This window comes from Marmota marmota, unplaced genomic scaffold (genome assembly GCF_001458135.2).
Source record: "Marmota marmota marmota unplaced genomic scaffold, marMar, whole genome shotgun sequence".
NCBI lineage: Eukaryota > Metazoa > Chordata > Mammalia > Rodentia > Sciuridae > Marmota > Marmota marmota.
Window position 1 is genome coordinate 8,943,095 of NW_026000229.1, and position 13,843 is coordinate 8,956,937.

A 13,843-nucleotide genomic window follows, 5' to 3' on the forward strand; every position below is an offset into this window, starting at 1 on the left:
TCTTTTGCTTCTTGGATTTGTTTATGTAATTCATTGTTGAAGTGATCTTTCATTGTCTGATTTTGCTGTCTGATGTCTTCCTTGAGACTCCAGATCATCTGAAGCATGTATATCCTGAATTCTTTATCTGACATTCCATCTGCTGCAGATATTACCTCTTCTAACGTTGAGTTGACCTGCATTGCTTGTGGTCCTTTCTTCCCTTGTCTCTTCATACTGTTCGCGTTTCTTTCTGCTTGGTGAAACTGTTGTGCTATTGAATTTTCCTCCTATATATTTATATTGGTCTTATATAGTTGCAAAGTCTCCCTCGCAGGCGCGGGCGGCGCCTCTGCCCCTCTGCGGGCCGCTAGGCTTGTTCTGTCGGTGGTCGCAGTTCTGCCTATTTTGCAGGCGCAGGCAGTGGCACTGCCCCTCTGCAGGCCTCTGGGCCTGTTCTGCCGGTGGGTCGCAGGCCCGCCTACCTTGCAGGCGTGGTTGGTAGCTCTGCCTCTCCGCGGGCCACTGGGCCTTTTCCGTTGGTGGTCACAATTCCGCCTACCTTGCAGGCGCGGGGGTGGGGGCGGCTCTGCCCTTCAGCAGGCCGCTGCGCCTGTTGTGCCGGTGGTCACAGTTCCGCCTACCTCATAATCAAATATTGAAGAGGGTAAAACTGCTTGTTTCTGACTTTTGGGAAATACCTTTAATGAGTGATAATTTAACATTTTATGGGAAAGTTCACATTAATGCAATTTGAATGTTCAAAGAGAAGTTTATCCCTAAAGACCAAGTTACAACAGAAAAAAAAAAGATTAACTTTAAGGTATAACAGAGAACAAGAATCACAATCACATCTTCATTCCAGTTGCTAACCTAAACACAGTTTATGATTTGCATCAACCTGATCCATCTATTGCACTGTTTTGCCATTAAAATAATAGCAGAGATATAAATTGGAACCTGTCTATCACAGGCTTATACATTAAATAAACAGTGCACGGCTTATACACTGATTAAATAAACAGAGAATCTTCTCATCATATATGCATGTATTTGCGTACACAGCACTATAAGAGAAATCTAAAATGAAACAAAAAATGTTAAAAGAACTCCATTGAGACAAAGAAAATATGGTATATACACACAACAGAGTTTTATGCAGCCATAAATAAAAATGAAATTATGTCATTTGCAGGAAAATGAATGGAACTAAAGACCATAAGTTCAGTGAAACAAATTAAACTCAGAAGATCAAGGGGAATATGTTTTCTCTCATACACAAAAGCTACAGAGGAAAAAGGAAAAGAAAGGTGGGGTGGATCTCATGAAAATCAAAGGGGAAAAAAAAAGAAAATCAAAGGTAGCTCAGGAGAGGAAAGGGATGAAGGGGTAAAAGGTGGGAAGGGAGGGGGAAGTGCTGGGGAGTGATACTGTTGAAAGTATATTGTTACAGTATGTGCATGTCAAATATGTAACAACAAATTCCATCATTATGTACAACTATAATGCACCAATAAAAATGTGGAAAAAAATAATAAATGAGAAAAGAACATTAAAAAAATAACTCCATTGAGAATAGAGAAAAGTATTTCAAATATACTTAGCCTATAGTAAATTATATCTGCATGAACAGCTAAAATAGACTATACTTCATACTGTAATGAATTAGATTATGTACTTAAGGGTTTTGTTTTCTGCTTTAAAGACCCCTCAAAAAGTGTCACAGCTGCTGGGCACAGTAGCACATATCTGTAATCCCAGCAACTCATTAGGTTGAGGCTCAGGGATTGCAAGTTTGAGGCCAGCCTGGGCAACTTAGCATGACCTCATCTCAAAAACTAAAGAAAAAGGACTGGGAGTGTGGTTCTACCCATAGGTTAAATATCCAGTGCCCCCCCCCCCAAAAAAAACAATATCACAGTTTTATATATTGGCCCAACCTGCTGATTTATGCCTTTAAAAATATGCAGAATTACTAAGTAGGCTATTAACTGCTTCCCCATTGACTCTTGGTAGCTAAAGAGTCTCAAATGTATTTCAACAAACTTTTGGAGTATATTATGCTAACAAGCATGTTCCCACTACGTACTCATTACCAAACTGTAAAATTCAGCTTTTTAAATTATCTTCACAAAAATGCAGAGTCTTAACAGTAATTAATGAAAACAATTACAAGAGCAATAACCCCCAGACCTTCCCCATCCCAGCACCCCCAAAGTAACTTCATATACATGGTGAATTTTCTTTTAGAATCTAGAAAAATGATCTCATATACCAAAGAATGAGGCATGATTTCCCTCCTTTTATCACATATCCCTAAGATTACAGATCATGAAAGCAGCAGTCTTTTTAAACCCAGCTCCGAGAGTTAACTTATATATCTACTAAACATACTTTCCATGCAATTTAGGAGTAAGCAAGCTCTTTATGTTTTTAAAATTGCCAATCCAGGACTCTTGATTAGTATTCTTTCTACAACAGATAATCTTAGGACACTTCTACAATATGTTCAAAACATCCTTAAAAATTTCCCAGACTAAGGGCTGGGGCTGTGGCTCAGTGATAGCACACTTGCCTGGCTTGTGTGAGGCACTGGGTTCAATTCTCAGAACCACATATAAATAAAATAAAGGGTCTATCAACAACTAAAATAAATACATACATTTACACACACACACACACACACACACACACACACACATATATATAAAATTTCCCAGACTAATAAATCCTACAAAAATCACCAATTAGACCAGAAAGTAGATCTTCCCATTGGCACACCTATCCTACCTAAGTATCTACAACTCTCACAGTCACCTCTGCTATCCTCATAGGTGCTTTCTTCTATTCATTCACAAAGCCCATTTAAGCTCCCAACAGTCCCAATATCCAAATTGTATTTCTAAATCATGTAAACAAATACCTTAATGTATTAATCAACTACAGTGTTATCGCTAGCAAAGTGAGATGCACTCTATATTCCACACCAGCAGGTACCTGAGCTTAATTGCCTAGCTCAGTGTTGTTGGCTTAACCATCTCTAAGGAGCTTGGGACAGTGTCCGACACATTGTAGGTGAGGGATAAATCCTAAAAATAAATGAATTTTAATACTACTGGGCCTCATGCTCAATCATAACTTCCTCAAAATCCATAAACCACTAAGCTGAAAACTGTCTTCACTCTATTTGTCTACCTTGAATCATATTATATAAATAAGCCATGGCGCCTATGAAAACTATGTCTGTTACACAATAAAATTAAGCTTTTGTTTTTCAAGGACAAGAACGGACACTGACCCCAAGGTAGAAATATGTACTTATAAACTGGTGCTTTGGAACAAACAAGATTCTATTATAGAAGAAAAAAAGGACATCAGCTTAAAGGTTCTTCCTCCAAAGTCTGTACAATCTACAAAGCATATGACATATAATCCAATTCAACATAACCACAAATACACAAATACTTTTCTGTATCTATCAGTCAGTATAGAATGGAATATGCTATAGAAATTACTGCCCCCCCCAAAGCGGGTTTATTTCTTGTGTACACACCCATCTATCCTCACTCCACCTGTCTTCACTCTCTACCTCATGCTGCCCATAACTCTCAGTATAGAACCTAGGCCAACAGAGAAGTTATATCTGCCAAAGGAAAAGAACAAGATGAATCGGGCGCTGGCTCTTAAAGCTTCTGCCCATGAACTTCTGCTCAAGATATTTACTAACCCTACTTAGATTTCATTGGCCAAAACCAGTTATATGACACATTTAACTTCCATAGGTAAGATATTTGTTATCTAAATATATTTGGTGAATACCAGTAATAACTACCACTTTATAAAAGACATTATCTGGAATTAGATACACCTAGGAACAAATCCCAGCCTTGCTGCATAGAAGAATAATTAATTTCCTTATCTGTAAAATAAAAATAGTAATATCCACCTTATAGCATTATCTGATAATCTTCTAATCTTCTATGTGAGATCAGATGCTTAGCAGAATGCCTGATTTTGATTCATTCATTCATTCAATAAATATTTTGGGGCCATCTGCCAAGCACTAAGCTAAATATTAGCTTACAGTAATTATGCACTAAAAAGGGTTATTTCTATTAGTCCATTTTATGTAGTTATATTAAAATTCCCAAGGCTGGGTACTTTATAAGGAGGTTTTATTTATGTCATATTTTGAGAGGCTAAAAATATCTACAACTCTAAAGATCAGGTGGCTCCCCTTGTGGCCTCTGGTGAGGGTCCCCAGCCACATTATAAAACAATTGAGAAACAGAAAGAAAAAATGGCTAACTGCAAAAAGGACCAAGCATATGGGATGACCTCATCTTAGTTTTCATGAGAACCTACTGGGTGAGACAAGCATTAATCCCTTCTGGGACTGGTGCCCCCATAGCTTAATTACCATGCTCTAGACTTCAACTGTTAAAGGTAACATCACCTCAACAACACCACACTGGGCACCATGCTTCCATCACATCAACCTCTGGGGAACATACCCAAACCATATCCAAGCCATGATACTATTATTAGAAATGCCTTTTGGGGCTGGGGTATGGCTCAGTGGTAGAGCGCTCATCTAGCGCGTGCGAGGCCCTGGGTTCAATCCTTAGCACCACATAAAAATAAATAAATAAATAAATAAAGGTATCGTGTTCAACTACACCTAAAAAATTAAAAAAAAAATAAAAAATTAAAAAATAATGCTTTTTGAGTTCCAATTAGGAATTCCAGGAATGTCTTCGTTTCTTAGTAGTCTCCAGATTCAAAAGAAAAAGATGTGTACAAACTGCCAACTATCAATTTTTTCCTTCTTATATGCTAACAGAACCCCTGGCTTTTCACTAGACACATGACCTCAGGGAATACAGACTGCAAACATCAGCTGTCTATGTAGCTAGCCTGGCCATGGGTCTAAGTTCTGGCCACTATGTTGTAGGAGGAAGTGTCACATGGTGGCCTAAGAAAACTTCCTTAGGAAACTGTTAGTTTTTTATCACTGTGACCAAGATATCTGACAAAAACAATTTAGAGGAGGAAAAGTTTATTTTGGGCTCATGGTTTCAGAGGTCTTGGTCTATGGTTGGCTAACTCCAATCTCTGGGTATGAAGTAAGGCAGAAAATCATGGTGGAAGAGTGTGGCAAAGTAAAGCAATCAGCTCATGGCAGCTGGGAAGAAGACAGTGAAGAGGAGCCAGGGGGACAAGATATAATTCCCCCAAATACCCACAGAGATCTATTTCCTCCAGCCACATTCCACCTGCCTACAGTTACCACTCAGTACAGTAGTCCTTTCAAATGATTAATCCACCAAATGGATAAAGCTACTGATTAGATTACAGCTCTCATAATCTAATCATTTTACCTCCTGAATTAACACAGGCGCTTTTGGGGACACCTCATATTCAAACCATAACAGAGATCACAAATGTGTACCCTGCATGTACTTCATCTGCTCCTCCATAAGATGTCGAATATTAATTCTGTCTCAGACTATGAGACCATAGCCATGCATGACAGAAGAATAAAGTGGAAGGAGCCTCAGTTCCTGACAGTGGACTGTCATAAGAGCTCCGGATTAACGTGAAAATAAACAGCCATTTTACTTAATTGTTGTTTTGCATTTTCTGTCACTAACAGCCAAATTTAATCCTAACTAGTATAAAATATAACCTAACTCTTAAAAATAAAGCTGGGCACAGTGGTGCATGCCTATAATCCCAGTGGCTCGGGAGGCCGAGGCAGAAAGATTTTTGAATTTAAGGCAAGCCTCAGAAACTTAGCAAGGCACTTAGTAACTCAGCAAGACCCTATCTCTAAATTTAAAAAAAAAAAAAATATATATATATATATATATATGTGTGTGTGTGTGTGTATGTATATATATATATGTGTGTGCATATATATATATATACACATACACACATATATTTTATATATATATATATATATATATATATATATATATATACACACACACACACACACACACACACACACACATATATTTATACATATATATAAAGTGTGACTCAGTGGTCAAGTACCCCTGGGTTCAATCCCCAGTACCAAAAATAATAAATTTTTAAAAATAATTAATTAATTAAAGCATGCTCCAGGAAAGAATAATAATTCTTAATGAGACTTCTACATTCTTATGAGAGAAGAAACTAACATAGGATGTAGCAGCACAGAGCACAATGAGGATTGGCTTAAATAAGACTGGAGTTTTTTAATCAGTTCCACTTTCTACGTTAACCTTTGGTAAGCTATTTAAACTTAGCTGGGCCTCAGCTTCTTGTCTATAATATCATAAGACATAAAAGATTTGTGAAAAATAAATGGGAAGAGGTTTAAGAACATATAAATTGCATAGCATTTTAGCTATAACATCAGTACTACCTTGTTAATTGTTCCCTCTTTCCCCACCCTTCCTTCAGAATTGGGCATAAGAACTGGCTTCAGTACAAAAGAATCACATGAGAGCCACTCCAGAGGCTCTGATTCAGTAGGTCTAGCCCAGGAACCATGAAGCTGCGTTTCCAACAAGCAGCCCAAGAGACTCTGATGAAAGAAGCCTGCCCACCTTGGGTACCTGGTTCCAGCGAACAGGTCCTACCTATTCTTGTAATCCTGCAACTTGAATCCTCTAATACAATCTTGGCTGCTTAGCAATGTTTCAATCAACATGGACCACATATAAGACAGTGGTCCCATAAGACTATATCACCAAGTGACATCAGAGTGCCAGGTTGAAGTGTAAAGAGGAGAAACCCAGGCATGGCCTGGCAAGGTCTCCCTGAGTTTAGAAGACAAAGCTGAAAATTCAAGGAGGTCAGAGAGGCTAGAGTTTGCAGGACAGAATACCAGATAGGAGAGAGTGGCATTCAGAGTGAACTTCAGATGCTTGTAAAGCTCCACCCTTCAGCTGAATACAGATGAGCATTTATTTGTGAGGAAACTCAGAGGCTGAGGAAAGAATCGACTGAAAGGATTTAAGGAAACAATCCCTAGCACTCACACAGGGTAGGGAATAAAACCTGTTCTGATCACCAAGTACAAAAAAGCCTCTTAATTTATGGGGCACTGAGTGGAATAAAGAGTTCTGCCTCAGGAATGGGGAAAAAAAATTAGCCCTAGACCAAGTACTGCTCTGGTCCCACCTGACACAGTTTAAAAGCAAGACTTGAAAGGATCCAACTGTTTCCAAGTAACCTATCCCAGAAAAAAAAGCTTAAGAATATTTATAGGAATACAGAAATATCCTGTACCCAACAAGGGAAAATTCACAATAGGGATCCAATCAAAAGTCATCAGGCATGCAAAGAACTATTATTTTAGTATTTTAAAGAGTAATTTCCTTGGAATTTTACTGAATCTTAAATTTTCCTTATAAACAAAAACAAAATTGTCATCTTTGTCATTTTCACCCTGTGTGCTAATCTCAAAATTCCTCCTCCACATCATTTCACTGCTATTCCCCATATGAAATATTAACACTTCTAAGGCAAGCAGCATAATAATTAAAAGCACAAGCTTTTGAGACAGGAAAACCAGGATCTGAATTATTTCTTCCCAACTTATCTCTGTATTCCTGGAAAAGCCATTGAACCTCTCCATGTTTTAGTTCATTTATCTGTAAGATGGATATAATAATATTTGCTTCACAGGGCTACTGTAATAAATAAGCCAAAACAAACAATAAATAGTAACTATCATTTCATAATATCACATTATCATAAGAAAAGTTACCATACACACATGCAAAAACATTTACTAAGTGCCTATCATTTGCTGGGTAGTTTACAGACACTAGGCATACAAAAGGGAAAAAAAGAACCCAAAGTATATCTTATGTTGAACCCACATTTAAAAGTTAAGTACAAACTTCATATTCTATTTCTTCATTTCTAAGTAGGGCAATTATTTTAAGTTCTTCCTATAAAAATTAAAGAATTATTTTTTTCTCTTTGAAAGGAAAAATTAATCTTAAGAAGTTGTCAGGTTCAACCAATTAGGGCATGTCTGAGGAATACTTGGAACCTGAAAAACATGGTAAAATTTTAATTTAAAAGCAACCTGCAATTAACATCACCTTTCAAAATTATTCTCAAATTAGTACACTAAATTATATTCAGACATAAAATACATAAAATGGACCAATCTGTTATTATGATAATCATTTCAGAAAGGCTGGGCCAACAGATGTAAGGAACAAAAATCAAGTTCAAGTTTGTATTTCATTTGCTCATTCCGCTTAAATGACTTCAGATGGTTTAAATATTAACCTTATTAATAAAATATCTGCATATTCACTGTGAGTCTGATTAACTTACCCTAACTCCATAAATTAATTTTATTAGATGGCTTCCCACTTCATCCAAGGTCCTCTAGACCCCCATTGCTCAAAGCATGGTCCTCGAACCAACAGCATCAGTGTCACCTGGGAGTTTGTTAGAACTACAGAATCCTATTCCCCATACCAAATCTATTCTGACTGAGTCAGAATTTGCATTTTTAACAAAATCCTTAGATGATTTCTATGCACAATACAGTAAACTGTTGTGGGGTATTTTTTTCTCACCTTTTTTTTAACTGTCAGAAAAGTTTATTTGTTTATTAATAAGAATAATTCAATTCAGAGAAGTAAATTATATATATGCTAGATATCAATATATACACATATGTGTGTATGTGTGTGTGTGTATGAATCTTTACATCTCAGACTTGATCTTATCCCTCAACTAGGACTTCAAGTCTTAAAAGTCTTGTTATACTATTCATTTTTTTCTCTTGGGTTGACATTTTTGTCTTAGCATGTGGCCAGTGTGATGAAAGTCTTCTCTATAATTAAGCAACTATATAGTACGGAGCCAGGAGAAGAGATTTTCTCCATAATTTGGGGAGAAAAAAAGAAAAAATTCAAAATAGGTTTATCCAAGGTTGAACCCGAAATTTCTTTAGAGAAAAAAATTACAAAAAAATTTACCAGAATGATTCTATCCTCCACTATAATATATTTCTGTGCTTTACCTAACATATATTTTTACTGCAGATACCACATATTTTTAAAATAAGAAATTCACATGGGACTTGAGAGAGTACAGGTCTTTAGATGGCATCATTTTTATTATTATTACTGCACAACAGTCACAGTGTCCATAAAATAGAACAAATCTTATTTCTCTTTCATTTTAAAAAATGACAAACCTAAGCTGAAACTGATCACAGCGGGCAGGATGGTTCAGCCCAGATTCAAAGGAAGGTACAAATGTTCAGTTTTCAAAAGCTCTGCAAAAGCCAGCTTCATCTCTTGTCACTGTGGCCATGGCTTCATGCCAAACATTTGAAAACTGCTGAAAAGTGCTATTCCTTCTAAACAATTATGAAGAGCTTTGCAAAGGGAAACAAATGTAATAACAATCAATTTCTTAAAATGGTCAAATGTCCATGGCTTCTGGTTTGCAATGTAAGAGTTACCCAGCTTCAGAGACAGTGCACCCAAACCAGATGTCTTAGAAGAAAGGGTTAAAAAGTTTTAAGTTATTAAGAAACCTATTGGAGCAGTCTCAAAAGTTAAATGTCCTCAAACAAACACAGCTTTTTTATAAGATTCAATTATAGATCCATCATCCTTGAATTTAACTCTTTCTCATCCATTTTTGTATTTTCAGACTATATCATTTTTCAGTACACAAAGTTCCACGAGAGCACAACTAGGTATTTAATGTTTTTTTTAATAGGTCCATTGATTTCAAGCTTTTAGGAGAGTTCTTTATTCTAATATTCTAGAAAGTGATGCCCTATCTCTACTCACATTCAAAGCCAAACCTCTTAGAATTGTCTATGTACTTTGACTTCATTTCCTCACTCTTCAGTCCACTCCTATTGGCTTCTACTCCCTTCACTCCACTGAAGCTTCTCTTGGCAAAGACTGTAAGGGCCATCATGGGGCTAAATGCAATGGACATCCTTTAGTCATTATTTTCTTCATTTTGCAGCATCATTCAACAAAGTTAATAAGTCATTCTCTCCTTGAAATAACTCGTTAGCACTGATGAACCTTTATTTTCCTGGGTGTTTCCCAACTCTCTGTCCCTTGTCAATCTTCTTTGGGGGCTATAGCCTCTCTACCTGACCTACAGATGTTGGACTACCTTGGGGTTTGGTTCTGGAATCTCATGTGACCCCAGGCTATAAATATCACCTTTATGCTACTAACTCACACCTTCACATCTTTAGCCCAGATCTGTCTTCTAAATCCAGAACAGTATATTCAACTACCTACAGTTGGGTGCTTAATAAACATTAAACTCAATGCATTCAAAATCGAAGTCCTGGATCTTTCCCTCACTGTTTCTCCTCCATTGCTTCTATTTCCCAACAGTTTACCAAGTTGCTTCTGCCAGAAACACTGCAGTTCTTTAATTTCACCACTCACAAACAATTCATCATCAAATCCTATCATTTTTGGTCTCTAAAATACATATCCAATTTCCCCATCTCTACTGCCATCCCCAGGTCTAAGCCATTACCATCTCTGGTCTACAACACTGCAACAACATTCTATATGATCTACCTGAATCCACTCATACTCCCCCACACTGCAGCCAGAGTGATCTTTGAGATGAAAATGCTCCTGCTTAAATCTTTTCAGTGGTTTCTTATTGGTTTTTAGATAATATTCACAAGACATCTGCCTGCCTCCCCAGAAAGCCTCACCTCACGCTATCATTCCCTTTGTTTCCTAAACACCTATTGGCCTTCTCTCTAAACATTATAATGTTGAGATTTTTTTTCCAAGTGTGGAGCCTTTCCGCATGTTGTGTCTTCTACCTAGAATATCTGTTTTCTTCTTTTACTTACTGTTGTCCAAAATACACAAAACATGTACACACATGCACACGCATCTTTTACAAGGTGTGTGTCCATAATCCAAAACCCCAGGGTCCACATCAAACAATCAATCAAACCAAGGTAACTGAATGACAGGTAATCAATGGTGTTAAAACATACCACCAGACCAAAAAATAATGACAGCAAGCCCTCAGAAAACTTAATATATACTAGGCACCATTTTAGGTAATTGATGTATATTAGTGATTTAATTCTCAAAACAATCCTATAAGATAGGACTGCTATCTATTATCTGTTTTCTCTCTGTTATTAAGATGATATTAAGATATTTTTATTTTAGGATAAACAAGATACAGAGGTTAAGTGGCTTAATCAAGTACATGGAGATTAGTGGCAAAGTTTGAACTCAGGGACTGGCAATGTGGCTCAATGGTAAAGCAAGCATTTAGCATGCAGGGCAGGAAGCCCTGGGTCAATACCTGTTGGGCCAGGGCTCGGCACACACATATACACGGCACACAGAAAGCTAAAATTCAAATTTAGTTCTGTGTGAGTGCTTGAGTAACAAAGAGCATGACAACTTGGTTATGGATGATTCAAACTTCACTTCCATAATTTACATAGTTATTTGGATATATATGTCCTCCTCTAAACTAAAAACATCAATGATAGAAGCCATTTATATCTTGCTCATTGCTAGAACCGTAGCACCCTGAATTGAGTCTAAGCATATGTCTGAAGCTCAATAACTTGTTTAATATAAGAATGTTTACTATTCCCTTGCATAATTATTTTGAGATTATAGTGGAGTCCAATTATGCTTATTACTACACACACATCTTATGTAAGCTGTCGGCCTGCCCATTCCTCAACATGCCTGTCCTTCTGTGTCCTCTCCTCCTATCTTTTGCGACCACTGGTCATGATACTGCCTCCCCCGGGGTGTGAGCAGGCAGCCATGCCTGAATTTTGGCCTCACCTTCCACGTGGTGGAAGCGCTCTGCTCAACTTCTGAGCCAGGACCAGGTGGCTCTCCGGTACCCAACAGCATGAATCGGCCATACCGCTGCAGTGGCCACTGTGCAGCTTCTCCTCCCTGAAGGCCAAGGCCCAAAGCCACTTTTCCCGCCTGCGCCATGTCTGGGTCTGTCACGCATAGCCTGCTGGGACCTGCCAATCTGTACAGCTAGCCAATCAGAAAGCGAAGCAATCCAAGACCCACCCTTCCCCTCAGCAGAAGCCAATAGGCAGGCTCAGGATGCTCTCCTAGAGGGTACTTAAGGCCTTAGGGTCTCTTTTCTCCATACGTGCCCAGCAGAAATGATCTCGATTTCTGTGATACTTATATGATAGTAGGTCTTGCGGCTGCAGCAATGGAATGGGGCCCTTACCTTCCCTCAGGCAGCCCATGTCACTGTCCAACAGCTCTGACTCTTGGGGAAATTTTGCAAACTGGCTGACTCCTCGTGACTGCTGTACCCTGGCCAAGCCCCATCCCCGAGGCTGCCTGTACAAGGGTTTCCCTCTTTGCAGCAGCCTTTCAGATGACAGTATTCCAGCCTCACCATAACAGCCCCAGTTCTACCAGCCATTCAAGGAGTGGATTTATTTTCTCATCATTTTGTTCCCCCTGTAATACTGCCCCAGACTGTCATTTTTTTTTTTCATCCCAAGAAAGGAGCAGATGGGTAGGGGGCGGCCCGCAACAAAAGCAGCAGGTACAACTAAACGACATTTCTGTGTGATTTATAGTGGACCAAGCACTTCTACATCTGTTATTTCATTTACCTTCCAATAACCTTGTGGTGAACTGAAGAAGCAAAATGGGGAGTGTTACCCCCGTGGAATAGAGGGAGACAAAATAAGGTCCAGAGAGTAGACGTGATTTATCCAAGGTTACACAGTGAGTGAATGCCAGAGCCAGAGTAGAACTGTGAATTCCACAATTTCTCCCAAATGTCAGCCCCAACTTGCAAAGAATTTAGGCATTCAGAGTCTGTGTCAAGTCAGAAGCAAAGTATACAGAGGGTGGCGGCTATGTTAACCAAATATAAGATAAAATACAAACTATTTTTTAAACTATGCACACCAAAGTATATTAAATGCATAGACAATGTTTGGGAAGGTGGTAATTTATTCACTCTACAAAGCATCATGTATCCACAGTGTGCAAATAACTATGTCAGTCAGCATCTGGTTATAGAAAGAGGTAAGGTATCCATCTCACTTCTGGGACCTCAGGATCTAATAGGAAAACAAAACAAGGTACAAACACTTTAATGATACCTGACAGTTCATGAACTCCAAGGATTCAGATAAAGTAAAAATCTACCAACTGGGAATGCAGTGGTATTTGAGTTAGGACTTGAAGGGTGAGATTTCCCAAGGGATGGATGAAACTGGTATTCCTGATGCAGGGGGAGGTGAGGAGCAAAGTTGCAGAGATGAGGATAATGACATAACTAGAAAGAACATAAAGCTGTTTTTTAAGAAAGAGGGGATTACAAAGGTGAGTTGGGGCAAAAGATTATGGAACAGCAGCTAAGGAGCATGGATTTCTCATGGTAGGTAGTGAGAAATGTGGAAAATATGGACAGGGGAGTGACACTATCCTAGTGGTAGTCCAGTTAATTGCTCAGTGGCATATGGAATAAGTTGGATTAAAGGCAAGGGGAGTTTGTTATCTTATCTTTTCATTAGTCCAGCAAAGCTTACCGAAGGAGTCAGATTTCAGAAACTTCTTCTGAAGGTCCTTAAATGACACAGCAACACTGTACTTAATATAGTAGGACATGGTTAAAAGCTTGGTTGGAATCCCAAGTCTGTCACTTGCCAGCTGTGTGACCTTGGAGAAGTCATTTAACTTCTCTGTAAAATAAGGTTATTAAATCATTAATCTTTCAGAGTCATTGAGAGGATAAAATAAGAACATACATGGGAAAACACTTGGTAAATTGCAAAGTAGTACATGTGTTGATACTTTCTGTTTCC

At 38.3% G+C, this 13,843-nt stretch overlaps 1 protein-coding gene across 1 annotated transcript in view; it reads right to left on the reverse strand.

Moving 5' to 3' along the window:
• The window catches only part of Rec114 (REC114 meiotic recombination protein), a 108,761-nt gene extending 96,656 nt beyond the window's left edge, over positions 1-12,105 (reverse strand). The window contains exon 1 of the mRNA XM_015480449.2: positions 11,832-12,105. Coding sequence (XP_015335935.1) covers positions 11,832-11,990 — 159 coding nt within the window. The 5' untranslated portion in view covers positions 11,991-12,105. The remainder of the gene's footprint in view (positions 1-11,831) is intronic.
• Between the last annotated feature and the right edge of the window lie 1,738 nt (positions 12,106-13,843).